The sequence below is a fragment of the Notamacropus eugenii genome, chromosome 2 (assembly GCF_028372415.1).
Source record: "Notamacropus eugenii isolate mMacEug1 chromosome 2, mMacEug1.pri_v2, whole genome shotgun sequence".
Taxonomy (NCBI): domain Eukaryota; kingdom Metazoa; phylum Chordata; class Mammalia; order Diprotodontia; family Macropodidae; genus Notamacropus; species Notamacropus eugenii.
The window spans coordinates 304,824,756-304,851,605 of NC_092873.1; the positions used below are offsets into that span (position 1 = coordinate 304,824,756).

At 42.7% G+C, this 26,850-nt stretch overlaps 2 protein-coding genes across 11 annotated transcripts in view; one reads left to right on the plus strand and one right to left on the minus strand.

Moving 5' to 3' along the window:
- The first annotated feature begins 4,744 nt into the window (after positions 1-4,744).
- ANXA9 (annexin A9) lies at positions 4,745-19,358 on the plus strand. 4 transcript variants are annotated; one of them, XM_072644763.1, is made up of 13 exons: positions 4,745-4,836; positions 5,612-5,700; positions 5,881-5,977; positions 6,308-6,402; positions 6,655-6,768; positions 7,053-7,143; positions 8,623-8,702; positions 9,147-9,206; positions 10,365-10,449; positions 10,560-10,655; positions 10,750-10,808; positions 18,788-18,910; positions 19,136-19,358. In XM_072644763.1, the coding sequence occupies exons 2-13, from the start codon at positions 5,626-5,628 to the stop codon at positions 19,196-19,198; spliced, it is 1,038 nt and encodes a 345-aa protein (XP_072500864.1). In that variant the 5' UTR covers positions 4,745-4,836; positions 5,612-5,625; the 3' UTR covers positions 19,199-19,358. The 4 variants fall into 4 exon arrangements, with proteins under 4 accessions (XP_072500864.1, XP_072500866.1, XP_072500863.1 ...); XM_072644762.1 differs by lacking the exon at positions 4,745-4,836 and adding an exon at positions 4,843-4,933; XM_072644765.1 differs by lacking the exon at positions 18,788-18,910 and having other exon boundaries at positions 4,773-4,836.
- Positions 19,359-20,094: 736 nt separating this feature from the next.
- Positions 20,095-26,850, minus strand: part of MINDY1 (MINDY lysine 48 deubiquitinase 1) — a 43,318-nt gene continuing 36,562 nt past the window's right edge. For 6 of the 7 annotated variants that reach the window (XM_072644749.1, XM_072644751.1, XM_072644747.1 and 3 more), the window contains 9 exons: positions 24,576-25,173; positions 24,143-24,200; positions 23,710-23,774; positions 23,183-23,341; positions 22,740-22,842; positions 22,296-22,438; positions 21,681-21,872; positions 20,961-21,107; positions 20,095-20,686 (listed from right to left, as the gene is read on the minus strand). In XM_072644749.1, the coding sequence (XP_072500850.1) occupies positions 20,606-20,686; positions 20,961-21,107; positions 21,681-21,872; positions 22,296-22,438; positions 22,740-22,842; positions 23,183-23,341; positions 23,710-23,774; positions 24,143-24,200; positions 24,576-25,028 (1,401 nt within the window). In that variant the 5' untranslated portion in view covers positions 25,029-25,173 and the 3' untranslated portion in view covers positions 20,095-20,605. The remainder of the gene's footprint in view (positions 20,687-20,960; positions 21,108-21,680; positions 21,873-22,295; positions 22,439-22,739; positions 22,843-23,182; positions 23,342-23,709; positions 23,775-24,142; positions 24,201-24,575; positions 25,174-26,850) is intronic. The other variant, XM_072644750.1, reaches the window with a different exon arrangement.

The window sequence follows — 26,850 nt, forward strand, 5'->3', positions numbered from 1 at the left end:
GGTATCAGGGCACCCCCAAACTTTCAGAAAAAAATGCAAATAAGCATAGTTGAGATCCTCTCTAAGGGTCAAGGGTCATCTTCCATCTCCACCATCAATAACAGTCAGCACCACTTCTTGTCTGACGTCCTTTCCATTTTCCAAAGAATGTGACTAATAGTCTGAGGCTTATATATAGAGAGAGAAAGGATGGGGAGGCTAAAAAGTTTCACATCAATTAATTTATTAGTCTATCTGCAGAGGTGTACTAGCTCAAGCTTGAACCTTCATACTCCCACCTTTAGAGACCCCTAGTCTCTAAGAATGAGCCTCCCAGATGCCCTCTTTCATCTGCTTCCCCAGCTCTAGAACCTGTTTTCCACTTACTTCTTGGTAGAATTTGTTCATAAAAGCCTTCATGGCCAAGGCCAGGGTCCCACTGCCTTCTAACACTAACATTTTCCCAGACCACTTTCCAATTTTAATTCTCCTAGGTTCTCTTTCTCTGTTGTGCCCACACAATCTGGATTTTCTGGGACAATCATTAAAAAAAAGGTTCAAGAAGAAATTTTTGGAAACAGGATATCCATTTTCAGACCACATGCCTCAGTTTTTTGGTCTGAAACAAATATCACTGTATATACCTTATTAGTTCTACTTTCTCCCAAATTTCCAGCTCTTGATTTCTCTCTCTCTCTCTATATATATATACGTATATATGTATATACGTATATATATGCTATACATGTTTATTATATATATACTATATGTGTACCATATATACTATATATGTTTATTGTATATTAGAGAGAGAGAGAGAGAGTTTTTTAACCTACTCTCCATATTTCACCAATTCCCTATCTGCTTTTTCTGGCATTTTTCTCTCTTCTCCAAAGTCCCAGTTCTTTCTCTAGCCCTCTGGTATCCCCAGACCTTGTGGTCTTCAGAGTTCCTTCTCTTCTCTCTCCCTTCCAGCCCCTACAACTCCCTGGTTCCAGGTACATAGAGTTCCTTTTCTAGCACCCTGCTGTCACAGACTTCTTTCCCTACCCTAACCTCACCCCTTTGGCACACCACTTAGGGCAGCCTTGAGTTTGCTCCTTCAGCCCTCTCACAGTTCTGCTCCCTCTGCTGTTCAAGCCTGCTAGATTCCCTTTTTGCCTTTCATTCATTCTCCCCCTCAAGCTAGCTCTCAGCATATCCAATTATTCCTCTACCCTTCCAGTTTTCCATTCCCACAACTACTTTGCTCCTGCCTTTCACCCTTCCTTCCAGCCCACCTTCTGAGCTCAGCTGCCAGCTGTATTTGGAGGAAGGGACATGCAGTCAGGCCCTGGTCATTCAGTTTTCCCGTTGGTATCTGCTACTTCCAAATGTCTATTCTGTCCCTACCCTGATCCTTTCTGCCACTGTTCTAGGGAGAACAGAATACTAATAATTTTCTGAGGGGTGGGGCGAGTGTGTGTGTTCTGACACAGTAGAACTACCCAGAGGGAGAGTTCAGCCAGGGCCTGAAAAATAAAGATAATGATTATAACCCTTGCTGCCTTTCAAGGAGGGAAGCAGGCATCTCTCCTGGAGGAGAAGAAACTATGCCCCCACCTAGTATTAGGGTGATGTTACTAGCTTTGTCATTATCACTATGATCTTATCTCAACAACTGTCCTGGAAGTGTTAGCCTCACTGCCCTCCTCACTCATCCCCTCACCCAGGCACTTGCTGGGCTGGTATGGCCACACCCACAGTGTCCCTGTGACAAGTGGGGTGACTCACTTCCTTTGCACAGGCCTACAGAAGTGTCAGGGAGTTGGAGGTGCCCAAGGCTCCCGCAGTGCCTTTAGTTCCTGGGCCTTAGGGCACAGGGTAGATTGCCAGGATAGAGTTAGAAAACTATAGATCTTTTTCCAGGTCAAGCAAACACAGCCCAACACAGAAGGGACAGTGGAAAAGAGAAACAGTGACTAGTAGGGACTTCAGGACAGGGAAAAAGACTGAAATAGTTTGGAGGGAAAAATCAATGAGGCCTCCTGAGACAGAGGATACTGGATAGAACTGGCCCAAAGCCAAAAAGGTCACTGACAGGGAAAGAAGCAAAAATGGGAAAGAAACAGGACAGATGTCTTGGTAGCAAGAGATTAGACCTACTCATTTTTTTCTCATACCCAAGGTGAGCTGTCTTGCTCTTTCATTCAAACAGGTTAGTTAGGGGACTCATGGAAAAGAAAGGGAGGAAAGCAAGAATCCTCATCCCATTCTTGAACTTTGTTTGGAGTTCCACCAACTTATTGGCAGAAATGAACTGTATCTGAGGAGGGAGATGGACAGGCTTCTTCAGCAACCATTTCTACTATTCCCTTGGATCCAGAGCTGTTACAGCAAGGAGAATGGATAAAGTGGAGGGAAACACAGTGAGGAAATTTGTGGTAGGCACTGGGAGGAGGAGGAGAACCTTCTAACTAGATTTCTCTTCCTTTATGTAAAAGCATGAGGTCTTTTAAGATCCCAACTGCTAGTGTCTCCAAAAAAAAATAGCCTTGTATTTGTTTTTTTATATTTGTATATACTTATAGAAGTATTACTCATATACACATATAGGTATATGGTATACTTATATATTGTCTCTCCAAATCTAATGTAAGTTCCTTGAAGGGAGGGACAATTTCTTTGCTGTTTTTGTATCCCTGCCACATAGCAGACAATTAATATAAATTCTTGTTGATGACTGATTGAATGATGCTGTGTTCTGTACATTGTGCCCATGAATTAGCAGTGGAGAACTCAAGTAGTAAAACCAAGCCCCTTGGTGTTGTGAACTGGTCTGAAGTGGAGAGCAGGACAGCTCACCTAGGGGGCAAAAGAAAAAACGTGAGTAGGTATAATCTTCTGCTACCAGGACATTTATCCTGTTTCTTTCCCATCTTTGCTCCTCTCCCTGTAGGGGTAGCTAGGTAATGCAGTGGATAGAGCACCAGTGCAGGAGTCAGGAGGACCTGAGGTCAAATCTTACCTCAGACACTTGACACTCACTAGCTGTGTGACCTTGGGCAAGTCACTTAACCCCAGCTGCCTCATCCTGGGTCATCTCCAGTCATCCTCATGAATATCTGGTCACTGGATTCAGATGACTCTGGAGAAGTGAGGCTGGTGACCTGCACAGCCCTCCCTCACTCAAAACAATGTCAAGTGAAAGTCATGTCATTATTTCTCTGATGGCATGGTCTTTTTCAGCAACGAAGGATGAACACACACCCTCTCCCAGGCAGGAATTGGGCTAGTTCCACCCAGTAATCTCTGTCCCAGGGGTCTTGTTGATTTTCCCCTTTGAGACTTGCAAAGTTTCGGTAGAGAACAGACCAAAAACCGCCACCAGGGGGCAAGACCCCTTTCCCTGGACCTGCTGAGTTCCAAGATTCTTGACATTGGTGCCCTCTTGTGGGCTCTTAGAGGTTATGGCTGACTCTAGGGAGAAGGGCCTCAAGTGGACTATTCCCCTAGAGGAGCAATTAGGCATTTGTCCCAGGCATGTGGGTGTTATCTGCATTTTTTTGCACAGGAGGAAGAGAGATCATAGGTGCCTACCACCACTGAAATCTCTTCCCAGGGGACCTGGCACCATGAGAATTGATACCATCTACTTTAGAAGTAAGCTTATCATTAGGGAATCTAGGTGAGGTGAGGGAGGGACAGGTTTGAAACAGAAAAGCTCTTTGCCTACTCTGAAAGAGAGAGAGAGAGAGAGAGAGAGAGAGAGAGAGAGAGAGAGAGAGAGAGAGAGAGAGAGAGAGAGAGAGAGAGAGAGTGTATCCCAGGGAGGATAGTCTAACTTGTCCTGGAAATGGGAAAAGGCTGTCCCCAGTCTTTAGAGGCTACATTATGAGACTTGTGGAGTCCTCCAGGGCCCCCTACTGCACCACAATACTGTTCACTTGCTGTTCACCTGCTGCTTTGTGCACCAATGGGTCCCAAAGGGAGGAAGAGCCCAGCTGCTGGGATTGCATCACCTACAGCTAGGACAGCCCATGAGCCAATAAAACAAAGGGACACTGGACAACCACCACGGGGTAAAAAGCTGAGTCTTGAGGCTCAAAGATCTTAGTATCTCCCATGATCCTCTTCCTCCATTTTGTGACCTCTTGGGATTCACATATTTAAGCTCAAAGTTCAACATCTCTTTTTATAGGTCCCCTTCCCAAATATGGCCCCCTTCCCCTCCATTATATGCCCTTTTAAAATTTCTCTCCTTATTTAGATTTCTGGGGAGATAAACAGAATCCTATCTACGCTGCCTGGAATTGTAAAATCCCTTCCCTGCTGCTATGAATCCAACACCAAGTTGTCTATTCAGGGAGTGGTCTAAAGAGGTTTGGGCTGGGACCCCTCTGGGGGCCTGTCACTGGGGTGTCCCTGCTGGCATGTGCCCCAACAAGTTCTCTGCAATGCCATCAAACCTGGGATCAGTCCTAGAGCCTGTCTGACTTGCCCCCTCTACCCTCCCTCCAGGGAGCCAGGAGCCAGAGTTAGAGCCTGGCTTCTGTTGCCCCTACACCTGGCCCCCTTAGGGAAAACAGTATACAAAGCCCCCAGTATCTGGCATTGAACTGCTCAGAGGGAGAGTGTGGGATGAATGAACCAGAAGAAAGGACAGGCAGGGAAGTGTGGGGGTGTTGTGCCCAGGTACAGCCAGATCCTCTCCCACAACTGGGAGGGGCCAAGGGCGGGAGACACCAGCTGGTCTGGTCTGGAAGGGAGGTCACCTGACTCACAACTCAGCCAGGTCCTGCACACACCCCCTCCACTATCACAGAGAAGCTGGTCTCACACTCAACATTGGATAAACGGTTGGACCCTCTGTTCCAGGTAAGTTTTCTGATCCCTCACCCTCACCTGATGGAGTCTTTCTGCACCCTCAGGATGGACAGGTCTGCCTTTCACAGACACACAAGTCTACGTGATGGTATGTACTGACCTAGGTTCATAGGCACACACATACCTGTACATGGATTGTGCTCATGAACTAAAGAGTCTCAGCTTAGGGCCTAAAGGGAGATGAATAGAAGCTGAAAGAGGTCAGGTGAAGTGTTAGATGGATACAGGATAAAAGCAGGTGTGGGGAGTAAAATGAAGAATGGAAAATGTTCGGAAGCTGGGGCTCCGGCCTTAAAGGATGAGAATGGGTCTTCTACACACTCATTTTCTACCCTGCCCCAAGATTCAATACCATTGACAACTCAGCAGCCTATGGAGAAGAAGGATAAAGATTTCTTAAAGGGAGAAATCTACTTTAGACCACAGATCTGGTATTGTGGGGATCATCACCTGGGGTTAGGATGAGTCCTGGCTGTAACTGGTGCAAGTCCTAGCTGTAGCTGCACTCCTTAGTAGCCCCCAAAGAGACATAGGAACAGCGGGGACTTCTTTTCCTCTGTTCCTCTGGCTTCCAGCTCCAGCCCTTACTCCCAAACCTGCCTATCAGGTTGATGATGTTTTTTCTACAACAGAGAGAAGAGAAACATTGGGTGGGAAGAGAAAGTACAGGAAATGGGAAGGGGAGTCTAAACCCAGGAGTCTAGGTGACAAAGAGAACCAAGAGGGACAGGAGATCTCTCCTCAGCTCCTGTTTCTGTCCCCAAAGCTGCCAACAACATCATGTCTGTGAGCAATGGGAGGATGGAGTCATCCCTGGTCCATGAGATCCTCAGCCACCTGGACCTGGCCAACAAGGTAGGACCATGAGGATGTTCTAAGAAATGGGCTGGGGTGAACCTAGAGGCAAGTATGTAAATAAAGGTAGTTAGACCACTTAGTAGGTTCTGCTGAAAGTCAGGTTGAGTCACTGAAATTAAATGTCATCCTTTTCTTAGACTCTCTCAACCATATACCTACTCCCCTATATTTCTATAGACTGCAGCTTGGGGTACCCTGGGGACTCTCAGGCCCTTTTTGAGCTTCAATGTGGACAAGGATGTACAACAGCTACTAGAAGCTATTGCAGGCCAAGGTGATTTCTCTCTCCCCATCATCCCTCTATCTTGTCTTGTGGATCAGGGATTTCCCTTCTCTCTTTTTAAAAATTCCTCTATTATTCAGAGTGAGCTGGAGATTGAAAATGAGTTGGGACATACTTACATATCGTTTAGCATATCATTTGCATGATCATTTAAAAATAAGTAACAGAAATCACCCCAATCTTGTACCTCCCTAGCATCTGTCCTTCCCAAAGTGATTCCAGCCCCAGTATATCTTATGGACCTAGTCTTTGCTATGTTACATTGGGTAATTGGACCTTCAAAAACTCCCTGGTTGGGTTCTGCCCTCTGTCCTGGTTCAGGTGTGGATCAGGGCACCATAGTGGATGTGCTGACCAATCGGAATGGTGAACAGAGGCAACTTATTGCCCGAGCCTTCCAGGAACGCACCCAGCAGGTAAGAAGACACAGAGGGAGAAGCCCCTTGGGAGATACCAGGAAAAGCTGTTTATTTAGCTGAAATGCACTCATTTGTCTATATGAAGTTGTTCCCAAGCTCCCCACAGGGAAGACTGACCCAACATGAATATGGTATTGACCAAACCTCTACAGGTTCTCACAAAACTAGGCTCCTTTGCCCCTACATTGGCAAACCTTATCATTCCTGCCCACCCTGCTCTAGAACTTAATTACTGTATATTTATCCTAGGACTTGCTGAAATCCCTGCAGGCAGCTCTTTCTGGAAGCTTGGAGAAGGTTGTGGTGGCACTGCTGAAGCCCACAGCCCAGTATGATGCCCACGAACTAAGGGCAGCACTGAAGGTATTAGGAGAGGAAATATATTACAAATATATTGGAAACAGAAATATACTCTCTAATCTGGGAGCTGCCTTCCCAATCTCCCAATCACTGCTTGGCCAGGGCTTGAGTGGGGAGACTGTCTAACATCATCACCCTATGGGCTCTGCTTTAGTCTCATTCTTAGGGTCACTGGTCCATGCTCTCTCCCAGTGGCAAAACGGCCACTGTCTTCCTTGAGTTCCTACTTCCACCATTCCAGCTGGCATTATGTCTCAGTCACAGAATAGATACTTGGTTTCTTGTAGGATATAAATTCTGCTGAGGATGTAGGAGTGGAAATCCTTTCTACACGGTCCCCACCACAGCTACAGGAGTGTCTGACTATCTACAAACATGGTAATGGATCTGAATGGCTAGGGACTTGGAAGGGAATCAATGGGGACATCCCACTGAAGAGAAAACTCTCAGTCCCTCCCCCATCTTTCAACTCCACCATTCACCAATTAGGGGTGGAATCCTGGATCCCAAATGCTAATCTTTTACTCTCTGATGAGTTCCTTGAGAGCACTTCTCTCTGCTAGTGTCTCAGTTTCCCCTTGGAAGAAAGTCAAGTGTGGTCATTTGGAAATGAGAAGACAATTATTAGTCCTTTCAGTCTAGGGCCTTGGATTAATAATAGAGTTAGACCCTGGTAATCACAAGCATATTCATTCCTCCCCCTTCCCTATCTCTTCCCAACCCCACTTCTCCCCACAAAACATACAGTCACACTGTTATCAATCTCCATCTCAAGCTGAGTGGTGCCTGGCCATAGCCCTGAGAGAAGATGGGGACTTTGGTCTTTAATTTATGCCTCAGCATACCTCTTGAGTACCAGACTCCTATGACCATGTCCATGGCCCTGCCCAGCAGAGCAACTAGATACTTTTAATCTGATACCTGCTTTTTCTTACTTTTTCCTATCCCTTTTATTCTCTCTCCATAATAATAGCTAGTGTCTCTATAGCACTTTAAGATTTGTCAAACACTTTAAAACTATCTCATTTGATTCTTATAACAACCCTGGAAAGTCTGTGCTATTATGATTATTTCCATTTTAAAAATGAGGAAACTGAGGGAGAAAGAGGTTAAGTGACTTGCTAAGAATCACATAGCTAATTTCTGAGTCAATTTGACCTTAGGTCTTCTAACTCCAAAAGCCAGTGCTCAGGTTTCCCCCTTCTCCATCCTTTCTCCTTATATCCTTTTCCTCAGAGCATCATAATTCAAGCATCCTTTCTCCCAGCCCAGATCTAGAATCATTTTCCCCTCTCTTCCAGTAAGAAAACTAGGACTTAAGCATCTCTCCTTCCTTCCTCCCTTCCTCTCTTTCTTCTTCCTTCCCTCCCTCCCTTCCTTTCCTTTTTCTCCCTTCCTTCCTTCCTTCCTTCCTTCCTTCCTTCCTTCCTTCCTTCCTTCCCTCCTTCCTTCCTTCCTTCCCTCCTTCCTTCCTTCCTTCCCTCCTTCCTTCCTTTCTCCTCTTTGCCCCTTTGTTACCAGGCCAGCAGATGCCTCCCACCCCTAGCAGCACTACTATGGGACTTTGAGATTCTTTAATATCAACACTGAAGTCAAATAGTTTCCCTTCCAATACTAGGCTGTGAACATGTTACTTACGATTCAGAAGTATTTCCAGCGATAGTCATGATGCCTTAATCTCAAATGCCAGGAGCCAGTGACCCCCGGAGTCCTTCGGGTCTGGATAATGGATTTTATTGGGTGCTGTGGGTCAAGTGTTAAGACTATCCCTGGTGGTTCAGATTAGAAAGATCAGGAGAACATATAAAACTTAGGTTTCCCCACTCACTCTGATATTCACTCTGGACCATGCCCTAGATTTTCAGGTGGAAACTGAGGATGACATAAGGGCAGAGACAAGTGACCTCCTGAGGGACCTGCTGCTAGCATTGGCTAAGGTAAGGAAGCCAGACCTTGTGTTTCCCAGTGCAGGGGGCCTTTGGGGATGGAGGACAAGAGAGAATTTCTGTGATAATAGAAGCAGGGAAAGGTTTTAAGGAGTCCTGGGGCTTAATTTCTACTGGTCACAGAGGTTAGGGGAAAGAATGTTGAATTTGGGGAGTCAGAAGACATGGATTTAGAATTCTAGCTTTTGTATCTGCTACCTGGGTGACCATGGGCAAGTTGTTTGACTTCTCTGGGCCTCAGTTTCCTCATCTATAAAATGGGATAATGCCTTCCCTTTCCCCAAGGAAGTAGTTTTGAGGAAAATGATTTTGCAATACATATGAAGTGCTGTTTAATTTTTATTAGTCATTTAAAAAAAAAAAGAAGCAAGAAAGGGAAAGAAACAAAAAGTTCTCTCTCAATATGTTCCCTCTAAACTCAACCCCAAACTCCAGGGCAGCCGGGAGAGCTATTCTGGGATAAAGGATTATAACCTGGCAGAGCAGGATGCACAGGTGAGTTGGGGCCACCTAGGGGTAGCCCCAGCCATCTCCCTGCCTTACATGGGGAGATGATGGGGGAGATAGGGTGCCCATCCCCCAGCTTCAGACCCTTCTGGGGTGTGTCTGAGAGATAGATAGTAGTCTCACCTGACACCTTGATGTGTGCCTGACCATATGGTTCTTTGACTCACAGGACATGAGTTCACCAACTGCAGGATTCCCACGCCAGGGGTTGGTGGAGTTGGGGGGAATGACCAGGACCCTCCAGGAATGAACCTGGCTTCAGCCCTGGGCCTGAGGGGTTCTACCCCTGGGGAAGATGGGAAGCCCCTGGCCCAGGGTCTGCTTCTTTCTGATAAGACACCAGCTTCCCCTGGCCCCCAACCACATAGCTCTGGGGGAAGGGGAGGCATGGCACCCTTCTATACACCATTGCTGCCTTGACAGTCTCAGGTGGCTGGCCCCTGCTGCCCTCCTGTCACCGTGGTGATGGGCCTCCATTCTCGCAAGCCCTTTGGGGGAGGCAGGACTGAGGGCAAACAATCCCAGGCCTTGAAAGCTTACTAGCAAGGCGGGGGGGGCAGTAACCTGGAGGGTAGAGTGTTGAGGGCTCCCTTGTCCTGGGGTGGACTAAGATCACAGACCTAGATTTAGAATCACTGGTCATTTCAGAGGATAGGCTCCTCAGTACCTGTGGGCCTCCATGGGGCAGGGGAGCACAAGGGGCTAAGATACCCAGAGTTCATTGGAGCCCATAACTCATGTTACTTTGTCTCAACCCAACTATTCCTCACTCCTCCCCGTCCCCAAGCCAGATCTTCCTCCTGTCTCATTATCCCTGTCTCTCTGATCAAGAGTAGCCTATGCTAAGGATTTGGGAAGGTATGGGGAGAGAGGAATCTTAGGTTAGAACCTGGGTCCTGGGAGGTCAGGGAAGTGGCAGGGCAGGGATGGGGTAGATTTGGGGGAAGTGGGAGAGACCTGGCCTGTAGGACAAGGGTGCCTTGTTCCACAGGGTGAATAAGACAGCTACCGGCCTGAGGGATGGTAGGTGTCATCATGCCACACATGGGACATAGGGACCTGCCCCCACTGTCTTCCATGGGGAATAGATGATTCTGCCACCACTTTTTAGGTCCCTTCCTATTCTTGTCTCATTTTCTCCACCAGGCATTACAAGAGACTGGAGAAATGGGAACTGGTGCAACTTGGATCATGATTTTTACTCAACGAAATACTGAACACCTCCATCGAGGTAATATGGAATTCCAGTACTCAATAGGGATGGACCCTGACTGAAGGGGAGCCCTTCCTACTAAGACAAGCCCCCCCCCACTTTTCTATTTCTTCCTCCACCCCCAATAGTGTTTGATCAATATCAGAAACATAGTGGCCAGGAGATAGAGGCGGGCATCCGGAACTGTTTTCATGGAAGTGCCCAGACTGCTCTTCTCACCCTAGGTAAGGGCATGCTCTAAGCTCTAAGTCTTTGTTGGAATGGAAAATTGGGTGTCCTCATATTTGTCTCTCTAATTTTCTCTCCTTTGCTTCATAGCCTCTGTGATCAGGAACACACCACTATATTTTGCTGAAAAACTCCACCAGGCTCTGCAGGTGAGAAGGGGAGACACACCCTGGAAAGAGGGAGGAGATCCAAGGTTGCAACTAATATGACAGTGGTATATTATTACTGTATTGTCCTCTTGATCATCTGCAAATTACTGCCTGTCCTTAATATGCAAAGACGATGAACCATAAATAGAGCTTATGCTTGGAGTCTTTCTTCAGTAGGAGTGATGGATGGGTTCCATGTTTATAGTCTGTACTAAAGTCTTCCTCTGGTGCCTCACTATAGCATAGAGTGGGATCTCCAAACCTAGCATGGTCCACCTAGATATAAAAGTTTTGGATAAGGACCCAGTGGTGAACTGTCTGTTGTTCAAATGTAGGTGGGTGGTCTTTTTTTTCTCAAAGATTCATTCTTAGAAGAGAAATATAAAATACATATAAACATTCTAAACAGATTTTTCATCAAGACCTTTCAGACTTGCAGCAATACCTATCTAGAGTTCAAACACCCAAATGTAATACACTTTCCTCTTCCCAAAGGAAGCAGCATAGGAAATGTCTCTCCTACATATTAACCACAAAGTCTTATTCATGATCTGAGGTTTGTTGTTGTTTTCTGCTAACGATGAGAAACATGGTTCCCAAAAGTCTTAGTGTAGTATCAAAGCTTTGTTTTTTATAGTTAAGCATGGTTTTCTATTCTATGGTTTTTTTGCCTTTCAATGCCTTTATTTATTTTTATTTAGCATTTTGTTTTTCCTCAGTTACATGTAAAAACAATTTTTAACATTCACTTTTAAAACTTTTGAGTTCCAAATTCTCTCCCTTCATCCCTCCCCACCCCCACCCCAATCCATTTAGAAGGCAAATGATTTGATATAGGTTATACATGTGTAGTCATGCAAAGCATTTCCATATTAGTCATGTTGTAAAGGAAACATAGACCCCCCAAAAAAACCTCAAGAAAAATAAATTTTAAAAAGTATGCTTCAATCTGTATTCAGACACCATCAGTTCTTTCTCTGGGGATGGATAGCATTTTTCATCATAAGTCCTTCAGAGTTGTCTTGGATCATTGTATTGCTGAGAACAGTTAAATCATTCACACTCATCATCTTACAATATTGCTACTATTTTGTACACAGCACATTTCACTTTGCATCAGCTCATATAAGTCTTTTCATGTTTTTATCTTGCTCATCATTGCTTATAGCACAGTAGTATTCAATCATAATCACATGTCACAATTTGTTCAATCATTCCTCAATTGATGGGCATCCCCTCAATTTCCTATTTTTTGCCACCAGAAAAGAGCCGCTATAAATATTTTTGTACCTATAGGTCCTTTCCTTTTTTAATTTTTTTGTATTTTTTTTTATGTATAGACCTATTGTGGTATTGGTAGGTCAAAGGGTATGCATGGTTTTATAGCCTTTTGAGCATAGTTCCAAATTCCTCTATAGAATGGTTGAATCAGTTCACAACTCACCAACAGTGCATCAGTGTCATATTTCCCACATCAACATTTGTCATTTTCTTTTTCTATCCTATTAGCCAGTCTAATAGGTATGAGGTAGTACCTCAGAATTGTTTTAATTTGCATTTCTTCTATCAATAGTGAGTTAGAGCATTTTTTCATGTAGCTATAGATAGCTTTGATATTTTGATCATTTATCAATTGGAGAATGGCTCTTATTTTTACAAATTTGACTCAGTTCTATACTGAGTATATATTTGAGAAATGAGGCCTTTTTCAGAGAAACTTGCTACAAAAATTTTTTATATTATTTCATTGTCTATGGCACATTTTAGCATAATGTAGTTTTACTGATTATCTTATTTAATTAGGTCTGGTTTTGCTTTTGCTTTGTCTGAGATCACAATTGCTCCCTCTGCCTTTTTTACTTCAGGTAACACATATTAGTTTGTTCCAGCTCTTTATTTTAACTCTGTGTGTGTCATTTCTGTTTCAAGTGTGTTTCTTGTAAACAACATATTGATGAATTCCTCTTTCTAATCTTTCTGCTTTCCCATTCATATGCACAATTATGATGACTAATTGTATATTTCCCTCTGTCCTATTTTCTTCTATTCCTTTCTCTTCCTCTCTTTTTATCTTGTCCCTCCTCAAAAGCGCATTTTGCTTCTAATCACTGCCTCGCTTAATCTACCTTCCCTTTTACCTTCTCCCCATCCTTTGTCTTATCTTCTTTCCATCATGTTTCCCAATTGGGTAAATTACATTTCTATATTCTATATATGCACTTTATATATAATTGAGTGTGCATATAGATTCTTCCAAACTCTTTAAACCAATTCCAGTGAGAGTGAGCTTTAAGCATTATCTCCCTTCCATTATAAAAGTTCTTCCTTGCCTGCTTCATTTATGTGAGAAAAATTTTCCCATTCTACCTCTCCACCTTTTCCCCAGTGCATTCCTCTTTCTCATGCCTTCATTTATTTTGGATATCATTCCAACATAATCAATTCATACTTTCTGTCTATGTAAACACCTTTTAGTTGCCCTAATAATGATGAAGTTCTTAGGAATTACATGTATCATCTCCTCATATAGGAATGTAAACAGTTTAACTTTATTGAGTCCTTTATGGTTACTCTTTCATGTTTACCTTTTTATGCTTCTCTTGAGTCTTGTATTTGAGTGTCAAATTTTCTATTCAATTCTGGTCTTTTCATCAGGAATGCTTGAAAGTCCTCTATTTCATTAAATATCATTTTTTTTCTTCTAAAGGATTGCTGGGTAGGTGATTCTTGGTTGTAATCCTAGCTCCTTTGTCTTTTGGAATATCATATTCCAAGCCCTCTGATCCTTTAATGTAGAAGGTATTAAATCTCATGTGATCCTGACTGTGAGTCCATGATGTTTGAATTATTTTTTTCTTGACTGCTTAAAATATTTTTTCTTTAACCTGGGAGCTCTGGAATTTGGCTATAATATTCCTGGGAGTTTTTATTTATGGATATCTTTCAGGAGGTGATTGGTGGGGTTTTTTCAGTTTCTATTTAACCTCTGGATCTAAGATATCAGAGCACTAATTTGGTAAGTTTAAAAAAATGTAATGACTAGGCATTTTCTTTGATCATGACCTTCAGGCAATACAATAATTCTTAAATTATCTCCCCTTGGTCTATCTTCCAAGTCAGTTGTTTTTCTGATGAGATATTATTTCATGTTTTCTTCTATTTTTCATTCTTTTGAGTTTGTTTTATTATTTCTTGATTTCCCATGAAGTCGTTAGCTTTGACTTGGCCAGTTCTAAGTTTTAAGGAATTATTTTCTTCACTGAGCTTTTGTACCTCTTTTTCCATTTGGCCAGTTCTATTTTTAAGGTAATATTTTTTTTCAGTATGTTTTTGTGTGCCTCTTTTACCAAGATGTTAATTCTCTCTTCATAATTTTCCCTTTCATTTCTTTCCCCAATTTCCCTCTACCACTGATTTCTTTCTTTAACTCTTCCAGGAATTCTTGTTGGGTTTGGGTCCAATAAACAATTTTCTTTGAGACTTCTTTTGATAGCTGTTTTTACATTCTTGTCTTCTTCTGAGTTTATGTCTTGGTCTTTCCTGGCCACAGTAGCTTTTTATGGTCAATTTTTATTGTTGTTGTTGTTGTTTGCTCATTATTCCAGCCTTTTTTTTTTTTTTACTTTGAATTTTATGTTAAAATTGGACTCAGGTCAGGTGGGAGTGATAAGGCACTGTCCCAAGCTTCTGGCTTTTTTGTGCTGCTCTTTTCAGAGCTAGTTCTAGGGGTCTGCATGTTTTTGGTGCTTCCAAGATGGTGAGATCCTGGGAGAGGTATCATCACTGCTTTCCTGGTCTGCGCTCTGGTCTTTATCTAAGAAGGGCTCTATTCTTTATCTATATCCTGCTAATCAGATCCCGTGTAGCTGAAAGCACTAGCACTCCTCTTTGCTTTGGAACTCTGACCAGGGCCCCTGCTCCCTTGTGACTGATGCCTAGTGCTTCCCTCTGTTCTGGGACTATGACTTACCACTGCATATGGACAATGCTGTTGCCAATCAGCACCAACTGCACCCAGTGGTAGTAAATCTCTTTCCAGTCAGTTGTCTGACCCCCTTACTGCCCCTGGATTGAGCACTCCTGATGCTGCCAATATTTCCTTTACCAGGTATATGACAAGCCTCCATTCCTAATGCCATGGACTTCTCTGGCTGAGCTCTTGAGTTTTCCTAAGCCAAAAAAATAGTCTTTTATTGGTTCTGCTGCTCCAAAATTTGATTTGGGGCATTATTTTAAATTTATTTAAATATTATTTAAATATATTTATTTTTATTATGTATATTATATATTATATTATTTATATATTTATATTATTATATTATTTAAATTATTTTAAAGTTATTTAGAGGGGAATATTGGGAGAATTCAGCTGGGTGACTGCCCCTAATCCATCATCTTGGTTCTCCCTCAAATTTATATAAAATTTTAGACAAAGAGGCAGCATAATACTAGTGGGATACTGCCCTATTTATAGGAACAATAAAATAAGGGTATTTTCTAATGTGGCTAATAAGGAGGATGGAATGAGGGGCAGGATGTAGGGAACTTAACCCTAATTGTACCAGTCCAGCAAGAGGCTGAAGGAGGTTAATGACCAGTCTGTCAGTTTATTAAACTTGGTGTACATGTATCCTGAGAGGTTGGAACTGTACCATTCAAACTGCACTTTTATGGGTCAGTGAAAGGAGAGAGAGGGAACAAGCATTTGTATATCATCAACAATGTGCCAGGTACTCTGTGCCACCTAGCTCAATCTCTGCAGGGAAAGTTCCTTTTCTCTTAAAGCAGTCTGTTTTACTTAGGGATAGCTTTAATTGTTGGGAAGTCATTTGTTTTTTATTTCTGTCATGATATTAAGCCTAAATTTGCCTCTCTGAACCTTGTGGCCTTTGATCCTGGTTCTATGCCCTGGGACCAAATAGGACAAGTCTCTTTCTGTATAATAACCCTTCATAAACATAACTATCATATTCCTTCTGAGTCTTTTCCTCTCCAGGATATATCAGCAATGGCCCTTCCAACTTCCAAAATAATACAGGGATGTTTCCAATTATTATAGATTTATAACTACCATTAGCACAAAATCTCATCCTTTTATCCCAATCTCAGTCAGATTCTATTCCATATTCTCCAAACTAAAATTAGACACCCTAAATTTTAGTAATAATAACATTGTATACAATTGTCAGATTTTTTGCTAATCACTATTGCTGTCACACTTGGTAAATCCTTCCAAAATCCTACATGGAAAAAAACAAATGAGTAGGTTTTAGATAAAGAGGTGGAGGAACTATCTTGTATGCTTGGAAGCTCCCATTCTTTGATGTCAGCCCCAAAAAGTGACTTCTGACCCTTGCCATATCAGATTTGACTACTGTAATGTCAGTAGAGTCTATTCAACTCTAAAGACTAAGCACCAAATTCATTTGCTATTTTGTTCAAATGTCTAGTAAGAAAATTTCTAACTGAATTGTTAATTAACATAGCATCCTTTAACAAATAACAAATTTTGTGTCCATTTATGTACTTATGAGAAAGAGACAAAAAAAATTATGAAATTCAGAAAAGCAACTTTGAAGAAAGGTTTATTTAGTATAGATTCAGACCAGTCTTCTAAGTTTTAAGTTTCCAACATCCCACCAGTACACTGCTATGACCAGCGATGGGTAGGAGAGAAGAAATAGATTTGGAGTTGTCTGTGGACACTGCAAAAGATGACCTTCAGTTTCAAGAAGTCCAATGGAGTTGTACTTAGAGAGATGATAGTGTGATGTAGAGGTGAGAGCATTAGACTGGGATTAGGATACCAGAGTTCTAGTGCCAGCTCTTACTGTCTTTCTCTGTGACTTTGGAACAGTTCCCTCTTTTCTCTGGACTCAGATTCCTCATCTCTAAGATGAAGGAGTTGTTCTAGTCCCTTCTGGATGTGACATCTGAGGCGGTTCTCAGATCAACTCTAAATTAAGCTGCCGTTGGGCCAGAGTTAATCTCGTGGTAGAAAGGAGCTCAGGACAACAAGATGGGTTTTATATCAGAAGATCTAGGTTTAAAGCCCTGTGTTGGCACCTATCTTTGTTACTTTGGCCAAGTCATGTCTTATCTTTGGGCCTTGGTTCTCTCATCTATAAAATAGGATGGATGCAGCTAGACAGTGCAGTTGCTAGACCATCGGCCCTGTAGTCAGGAGGACCTGAGTTCAAATCCAGCCTCAAACACTTACTAGCTGTGTCACCAGGGACAAGTCACTTAATCCTGATTGTTCTAAATACAGGCTCTAAATACAAGCTCAAAAGTGAATTATACCTTGAAAATAGTGAACCTGGTATACTATAAGAGTTTGAAGCATCAGAAATTAAATTAATCCAATTTAGCTCCAATTCCAAGTATATTTTGAAAAATATAGGCAAACACTCATATGGCAATATAACCACAGTGATAAGTACACTTGAAAACTGAAACCAGCACCTAGTAACCCCTGGTATCAAGAAAAATATTCAGTTAACTAGAAGACTCCATTCCTTAACTAGAGTACTTTAGATAAAGAGGATTTTTATTGATTTTATTAATTCTAAAATATATAAGTTAATATCAAAGCCCTCTGTTGTGAAAATGTAATAATGTGTCATCTTGTTTCCATTAGAAAACAGAATAAGCAGTTAAGAAAGTTACAATTTACCATATTTGTATGCTATTCCTCAAATGTCTCCATTTAAAAATTGTACATTCTTTTTTATACCCTCATAGCATTTCCCAGAAAGCAAAAGGTAGAAATAAAGAAGTCATTGATATTGGATTCTAAAGTTAAAAAATAGAAAACGAGGCAAAGAAAAAAGGGAATATAAACATGGCTTTAATCATGCCATGAGCAAGGATCAGGGACTCCAAGAATCTTTTCTCCGTTTTGTTTGAAAATTAAGGTGAACTTAGAGACAATGGTCTGTGCAGGATCAATTTGTTAGTCAGGCCACCAAGAAACAATAAATTGGATCATTTGCCTCTCTTAATAATCAAAGACCCTGAGGTAAGTCTTACCAGGCTTCATATAGTTTTGAGAAGTACAAGAGAACAAAGAATGGAATTGAGTAGGTGGGGTAAACAAGGCAATTGGTTGCGGGGCTGACAGCATCACGTGTGGGGACAATGATTGGCTGGGAGTTGAAAATGAAGGCCCAGCAACACCCCCTTCTTCCCTCCAGTGACTAGGAAATGTTCATTGAGTCCATCAGACTTCTTTGGATAACAATGCAGACATAACCAGGTGATGTAAAGATATTAGACCAAATTCCTTGGTGTCTACCTGCATTCCTCAAGGACAACAGATTTCCTTGAGGCAAGAACAGACAATGGTTAGCGGGGGAAATGAACTTGTAAACTTAGCTCATAGACAAAGGGGCAAAGAAATGTGGCTTGAGCAATCATACAAAATGAGACAGTAATACAGAATAGGATCAGTTATAGAATAAAATAAATTATAAAATTATATAGAATCAATTTAATTTCTTCACCTCCCTCTCAGAGTATCCTTAAGGGAGTTATTTAGAAACTGTTTGCTGTAGGCATTTCCTTGGGAATTGTAAGAACAATTGCAGTCTCAGGGTTTCACTTCCAGTTTTCAGCAGGCTTTCTGGACCTCTGAAAGCTGGCAGCAGTATCAGGTGACAGATGGAAAAGGGTACCATTCAATTGGGGTCCTCAGCTAACTCCATAGGGCACTGGAAGACACTCGGATCAAGTTGTCTTTTCTGAATCATTTCTCACATGTACGACCAGAAAAGACGCAGCAGGACACTATGAGTAATAGGTCCCTTGGTCCCTTTTTTTTGTCTGTTAGATAATTAAGAACCTTTTCCTGTCCATTCTTGTTTCTCCTTGACTCTGCTTCCAGGATTTAGTGATTCAGTTACACCATCCATTTCTTACTGTCAACAACTATTTGCCCTAATATTTAATTATCCCTTGCCCATTTCTCCCTCATCCAGGGAACTGAGCCAAACTACCAAGTCTTGTTGCGCATCCTCATCTCTCGAAGTGAGATTGACCTCCTAAGCATAAGAGTGGAGTTCAAGAAGAAGTTTGGAAAGTCCCTCTATTCATCTCTGCAGGTCAGAGTAGGCTAAGGGACTCACCTTTGAGGGACAATTCACCATCTTGAGCCCCAAAGTCTGTCTTCACATTCTGTCACCATTATTCCTATGGGTCCAGTTTCGGTTTAATGACTCCAAGGAGGATATTTCTCATGTGGGATGAGAATGGGATGGGGTCAGGGGGAACTAAATCTGAATGATGGTGAGAATGAACTTACTGATACTTGATTCCCCTCTTTTCAGGAGGCCATAAGAGGGGACTGCCGGTCAGCTTTATTAACCCTATGTCGGGCTGAAGACATTTGACACATCCCCCAGAATCTGATGTCTACTGCTTCCATCTACCCCTCTTGTCATTTTCAAGGTTTAGAGACTTGCAAGCCTGACTGGGCCTTCCAGAAGTCATCTTGTCTATTCCTTTGCTTTCAAATAAGATGATTCTTCACTAAAACCAAATAGGAATCTCTCATATGCCCCTAAGTTTCATGTATAGCAGTTTGGACCCTACTAAAAAAAAGTCCCAGAATCCTATAACCCAAGGTTAAGGATAATCGACTGTCTTGCTCCTCTAGCTTTGCCCTGGTTCTTCCAGTCTTTACAAGGTACATATGTTCAGTGGAGAATCTCACAAGTGCCTAAACTCTACAGGCAAGTTTATGCTTTGTGTTCCCTTGGGTGGAGAACTTAAGAGCTAGAGAGGCTTTGATCTGTACTTTTCTTTTTTTTTTTAATGTGCTCTTTCAAAACACAAACAGGAACTGTTTCTGGATCCACCTCCTCTACTACAGACCCTCCTCTCCTTCCCACCCCCACCATTCACCCTTCCTTGGGGAGGAAAGACAATAATTTAGATCAGCAATTAAGAAAATAGACACAGGACAGAAGACACAAAGTCTTGCAAGAGAGGAATTATCTTCTGTTAGGTGGAGTATTACAGTTTCTGTGATCAACATGTAGCCTGACCCAAATCTTATGCACTAATGCTGATTTATAGTGATGATTAAGAATTGGAACACTATGTACATAGGGCCTACAATGAAAAAAAAAACAAGAGCCACAAAATGGAATTTAAGCTCCCTCTGTTGGCCTTAGAACAAGCCACCTCCGCATTCCTCACCCTTTTTCCACACCTCACCAAGATAAATGCTCCACCCTGCTCCAAGGACAGGATGAAGGATAAGGCTAAAAAATAAAACACAAACTCAGGAAAGAAGTTTTATTTTCAAACTTCTAAGAAGGCATTAAAAATGCCAGGTAGAAACCTAAACAAAACCCTGAAACCAAAATGAGAAGCATACCCTGGGGAGAGCCAAGAGAAGTCCAGCCAACTGGAAATGGGGAGAAAGGAACACTCTAGACTAAGAAATTTCACCCAGGAGCCTGAGTCTGTGCATTAGTGTCTCTGTATTATAGAGCAGAAGATGGGGCAGCATGAACCCCGTCCCTCGTCTTGATGCTTCCCTGTATAATGGGGAGAAGGATCAGGGGACAGCAGCAGATGGGTGTGAGATATAGGTGGCACAACCCTTGGACAATACTGAGAATAGCCCCATGGACTTGATCAGCTCTTGCCATGGCCATTGCCCCCTGCTCTCTAGTACCCTACTACTAAGAAAACCCAGAAGGGCTAGGATGAGCAGGCAGGCAAATGGAGGAACCATAATGAGAAGCCTCTCAAGAAAGTGGGGCACAGCAGCTTGGCTTGGGGTGCAGCTATAGAAGGACACAGTCTGACTCCTGCTTTGACCTCTGCCTACGTTCTCCAGCTGGACGTCCAGATGAGGCTCCTCTCTCCTGTAGCAACATGAACAATTGGTCAACTATCTACCCTAGAAAAGCAGCAGAAGAAGTAGAGTTTGGGACTCTAGGCTGATGGGACAATAGAAAAGACAAAAGTGAAAGGGGGGTAGTGATAGAATCTTAGGAAGGGAGAGGATTGGGAGGTATGGGAGTTTGAAGATGAGAAAAGCATGAACTCTTAGGGAAAAAGACTAGCATTGGGAATACTGAAGAAGAAGGAGGGAGTACTAGGACTAGTGCTGGGAAAACATGAATGGGTAGGGGTTACCTGTGGGGATGGGGCACGAGGTGGCACAGGCTGTGCCTGCTGTTGCTGGTATTCCTCCTGTTGCAGCTGCCTGGCCAATTCCAGGTCACTGAGACCCAAGGTGCCTTGTTGCTGTTGGTGCTGGAGGGACAGGGCAATCATATAGTCCTGAAAAGGAAAAATGGGGCTAAGGAGGAAAGATACTAGGGAAACTCAGATGTAGTTTTACCAATAAGTCCCTTATTCCCTCCCCACCCCCAATCACCAGGTCTTTCTCCCTTGCATCCAAAGACAAAACAAAACATTTAACTTTGTAGAGTCAGAGATATCCCAGACAATAAGTAGGGAAATAGAAATCAGGAAAAGAAAGCAAGAAAGCAGATGGATAGTCTACAAACCTGACTACTAACTGACTGCTAACCCCTAACCCAAGATCCACAGACTAAACATTTCAGGGGGTTTATGAACTTGGAATGGGTAAAAAATACAACTTTATTTTCACTAACTTCTAATTGAAATCTAGCATCTCCTTCAATTACTAATCAGGGAAAATAAAAAAACAAAAAAAACATTGTGGAAAGGAGTCTGTAGGCTTCACCAGACTGCCAAAGAGGTTGATGATAGAAATGGTTAAGAAGCTGAACTAGATCATCAAAAACAGATTAAACAGTAAATGACATCCCTTACTCCTTACCTTCTGCTGTTCCATGAAACTAACAAGACCCTGCCCGTCCCACTCACCTGATCCACTTGCCGTTGTGTCTCCTGAGATTGAGCCCCACTTCCTGCCCCAGCCTCCTTGCCCAGAGCTTGGCTTAAGTGGAAGTCAGAGTCACAGAAGCAGCTGTCTCCATCCACATTGTGCAGGCTCTCCCAAACCACCTGTTCCTCTTGCAGAAAGCCCTGATCAGTGACTAGTAGGTAGAGATGACTCTGTCAAAGTAAAAGAAAGTCTTCAGAAAACAGTTGATGGGAGCCTTGGGGATTTTTGTGAAGGAAACAGTTGGGGCACATTTGAATCTCCTGGGTCTGGTGAAAGAGTGTGAGTGGTCACAGGCGTCTTTTTTTTACTACATGTTTCCGTACAATCATAGATTTAGAGCTAGAAGGGAACTTAGTGCATTATTTGGGCATAAAGGAATATCTGAGCATAGATGTATCTTAAGTATGTGATCCCTATGGTTCTGTTCTTGCCTCTTCCTCACTGCAATGCCTTCCACTCAAGGGTTATGGAGATGGAGTCACAACTAAATTCTTCATTGAAGGACATTAGCTAAAAGTGATTTGGGAGAATATGATGTAGAAAAGAGACCAGTGGGAATACGTAAGTCCCTAACCCCCTGAAACCTCTATCACCTTATGTTTGATCATAGTGCTAAAGTGATTGTTTCGAAAAAAGACACTGAGTTCTCCTTCCTTGGCAGCTGCTGTTAGCTCACATAGTCCATGGTATGTCAACTGTGCTGCTGTCACTTCCAGGAACTGCTCTGCGATTAGGCCTGGCAAGGAAAACACAGATTGGGATGAACTTTGGTTTAGATCCAGAGTTTGCAGTTGAAGGGATCACCCAGAGATGACCCTAAAACTCTGGGGGCCCTTTTTTTTTTTAGTTCAAAATATTTTACTTAACACCTATCCCGTGCAAAGCACTTGGCTTAGTTAGGAGGTTTCTGGGGACCCTTTAAAGTGCAATTACTTTACTTCCACAAATATTACCTCCACTTGCCCTATTGTCTCCCTCAGTCTCCCCTTCCCATAAAACAGGGAATGTGTTCTTAGTGTAGAGAGTAGGGGAATTACCTTCTGTCACGAGGTTGGTATCATTTGAGTGCTTACAGGTGATGATCTTCTCTACCAACTGATTGTAGCTCAGTTTGCCAACTGCGCTCACAGCCTCAGGGCTCTACAGGGATGATAAGGTTGAATGAATGAATCTCTTCCCCACCAGGCCAGGGATGTAGGATACCTCCTCTATCCTACCTTGGCTACAGTAACAAGAACAAAGGTGCTTGATCTCTCAACTCACAAAGGTTTGCATGTGGCATTTACACTTCTTTTTGATGTCTTTCATTTAAGGTTAACCTGCCCAGAAACTCCCATCAACCATTGCCTTCTGTAACAACAGCACCCTCAGCCCTCTTCTCTCCTTTCCCTCTTAACCCCTGTTCTGTTCCTGCTGCTCTCCCCAGCACCTTCTCTTGCTTCAGGTTTGTTTGGAGAAATAGAACTCCTTTCACTCTCACCTGTGGGTCCACCAGCCAACCATGGTAGAGGGGAATTCCAAGTAGGTCAAAGACGCTGCACTCAGGTGTGTATTCAAAATCAGAGACACCTGTGAACCTCACATTGACATCCAGACCGGTGGCCAATTTGGGCAATACTGTCATGGCATCATCCACATTCTGGGGAGGTGGGGGGAAGAGAGCAGGAGAGACAAAAAAGCCAGCCCATAACTCCATACCTTCCATATATCTCCAAGAAGAGAATTGAATTCTGCTATTTCTGTACTCCCTGGGCCCAAGAGTCTTGATTCACCTTCCCCTAGAACCTCGCGTAACTCATCCATTCCCCTTCTGATCCTGCCTTTGCTTCATCAACCCCAAAAGATAAGGATCTTTCCAGGAGAAAGAACCCTCTGACTTGGAAAAGGGAGACACACTAGGGAAAGAAGGTTTGTCTGAAGTGCCCAGTGGTGAATTGCCCACCTCCATTCCCTACAAAGCTTCTTTCTTCAGATCTCTAACTACCTTGGAAGTTCCTCCTGTCTTACCTGCTGAAAGTTTAGCTGCAGTGCTTCTGACTTCTCTTGTGGCTTGATGGACAGTAGGCAGTCCCCTACAGTAGAAAGTCTCTTATGAACTAACCCCAACATACCTCCCAAATAGGTTCTCCATTACCCTGGAGAATTGGAGATCCATAAGAGAACTCAGACAGGCAGATATTTTAGAAATGCATCTAGTTTCAACCCCTCATTTTAATAGATGAACAAATAAGTCTAGAGAGGCTAAGCAGAAAGGTAGTAGCCAAGCAACAGCTTGAATTCAGGTCTCCTGACTGCTAATCTGGTGTTCTTTTGCCAGCCAGACTTATAGAAAGTGTCTCACAAGGAAAACCCCTTGCTATTCTGAATTTCAATTCTAGACAAATCAACTACCTGAAGAATTGCATTGAATATCACTCCAATCCACATGCAACTCACTCACCAAGGTGTGCCATTAGCTCATCTGAAGTGATTACTTCCTTTTGAGGGGCCAGCTTCACCTGAAGACAAGAAGGAATACCCAAAGAATTAATGGTGTGTCTATCCTTTCACAAGCTCCAGAATATAAAGCATTGTTGAGAAAGGGAAGGGTAGGCGGATGAAGTGAGATGAATAAAAGCATCTACAACTTCAGCAAAAAAAAAAAAAAAAGATTAAATACCAGAAAAAACTTCTCATTCAAGGGGATAGGACAAAGAAGAATGGGATCTATCTCTGAGTTACTGAAACAGATGGTGTAATGTGAAGTTCTGTTACCATTTGAAAGAATCAGGAATGATGTGGAAGGTAGCTAGAAAAGGAGGTATTTCACCTTTCCCCTCAGCAGAAACTTCTCCTGTGCCCCCCCTTCCCAGTTCCCATATGTATGTACATACCTTCCACTGAAGGAAGAGGATGTTCATGATGGCAAGCAGGGGACAAGGCCCATTGGTGCTCTGAGTGATAATGGGTGTCCGCTCCCCCTTCCAGGGGATCCATTTCACACAATAAAAGTCAGGTTCATGCTGATGGTTTGAAGGAGATTGGGGAAGCTCTTGAGGGCTGGCCTCCACCTTCTCTGTCTCTTCTGAAGTCTGGGATCCTAGGGCTGGTCCTGGTTGCTGTGGATCATCTTCTGGAGGTGGTGATTCCAGGTTATCCTTGTCCTGGGTGAGCAGTGAGACTTGGTCTACTGGTTCCTGCCCTCCAACTGCACTCTTAGTGTCTTGAGCATCTTTATCTTTTGGGTTCAACTCTGACTCTGACAGGACTTCATTATTTTCAAGGGTGTCTGCTTCTGGAGTCTTGATCTCATCAGAGGATGGCTGGCCAAGCTGAGGGTGCTCCATGGCTGGAAGGAAGCAAGTAGGTTGTATTCCACAGGTGAACCGTCTCCAATGATCACAAGGGTATGTTCAATCTAGGTCTGGTTATCAGCAGAGTGAATAGTTCAAAGGAAAGTTAAGCATCAGGTACAGGTAGATCCAGGAAAGTCTAGGAAAAGGAGAGTAGTGACAGTGATGAAAAACTGGGTGTGGTTTAGGCACTGCCCTTCTAATGGGTACAAACAGGACTAACTTCTTTTCCTGCCTTGTATAAACAACAGGGTCACAGGCTGATCACTGCTTCTATCTGGCTGTTACTAGATGGAACTAAAGAGGAGAAAACATGCAAATATATGGTGGATTACTCCAGTGAAATCAGGAGCACAGACTGGAACTGGCTCTCAGAAACAAAGAGAATAAGGAGAAGAGAAAAGGAACAAGAATAAGAAGAGAAACAAGGAGACTGAGTCACACAGGAAGGAGATAAAGGAAGAAAAAACCCAAGGAAACAGCATTAATTATTATTAAAACCCTGGTGTTCTGCTTACTTAGTGAAGATCAAGACAACAACCCCAGCCATAATTCTCAGAATGAAGAGGGTTAAAAATATTGTCTGGACCCCTTTGGTTTACACTAAGGCCCTGCTACCTGCCTGCCCAAGAGATACCTTGAATAGACAGAGGTTTTATGCTTTTCCTCAAAGAACAAGTTATCTGCTTTCTCCCTTCTTTTTTTTCATGAGGGGTAAAAGAGTGAATAAGTTTAAGTTTTTAGTTGGTGTTTTTAGAAAAAGAGGGATTGTAAATTAGAATAATGCCCCCTTTAGGGCACTGAGGGAAATTTTCTGCTTTTCTGAGAAAACCTCCTTTCCTTGCATGGCCCCAAACTGCAGCAGGAGAGAAAAAGATAGACCTTGGGAAGGACTTCCTAGTGGGTAAGGAAGAGAAATATAGGAATAAGTTATGGAGACTAAATTGAGGCCCTGATCATACACTAAGATCTCCAGGCTCAGAGCACAGAAGCAGTTTCTAAAATAATAAGGAAACCTTTCTGGACTAAGTGGAAGACAGGGATAACTTTCATCCCAACTCTATTTCATCAAATTTGTTCACCTCTTTTGAACCTCATCCCTTGTCCCCATAAATCTATACAATATGCATTTTTCCCCTTGGATGTATATACTGTATTCGGTCAGGGAATTCCACGATTAACTTCTGAGGCTCTTTGTCTGGGACTTTAATTCTATCTCTCTCTGGAGAGTGTGGGCATATTCATTGACATTTGTAGATATGTTGATAACTCAATGGGGGCGAGTGATTGAATCTTATGGATTGGAGATTGGTTCAGGTTGTTGTGGATTGATTTGGAATGGATTAGTTGACTTACTCATTGGGTCTGAGTACTCCTTTGTGCAGGACCTATAAACTAAAGCAGACATACTAAGCCTTACATCTGTTTTGCCTTTTTTTTTTTAATTTTTTTTAAAATTTATTTATTTAACTTTTAACATTCATTTTCACAAAATTTTGGGTTACAAATTTTCTCCCCTTTCATCCCCTCCCCCCCAAACACCAAGCATTCTAATTGCCCCTATGACCAATCTGCTCTCTCTTCTATCATCCCTCTCTGCCCTTGTCTCCGTCTTCTCTTTTGTCCTGTAGGGCCAGATAGCGTTCTATACCCCTTTACCTGTATTTCTTATTTCCTAGTGGCAAGAACATTACTCGACAGCTGATCCTAACACTTTGGGTTCCAACTTCTTTACCTCCCTCCCTCTCCATCCCTTCCCTTTGGAAGGCAAGCAATTCAATATAGGCCAAATCTGTGTAGTTTTGCAAATGACTTC

What these genes read in the sequence shown, in the direction of transcription:
- ANXA9 (XM_072644762.1), top strand. Translation starts at nt 4,867, where the DNA reads ATGGAGTCTTTCTGCACCCTCAGGATGGACAGGTCTGCCTTTCACAGA. An exon ending in ACCTGGACCTGGCCAACAAG is followed by an intron (nt 5,701 to 5,880) that starts GTAGGACCATGA and finishes ATATTTCTATAG; the next exon opens with ACTGCAGCTTGGGGTACCCT. An exon ending in TGGCAGAGCAGGATGCACAG is followed by an intron (nt 9,207 to 10,364) that starts GTGAGTTGGGGC and finishes TTTCTCCACCAG; the next exon opens with GCATTACAAGAGACTGGAGA.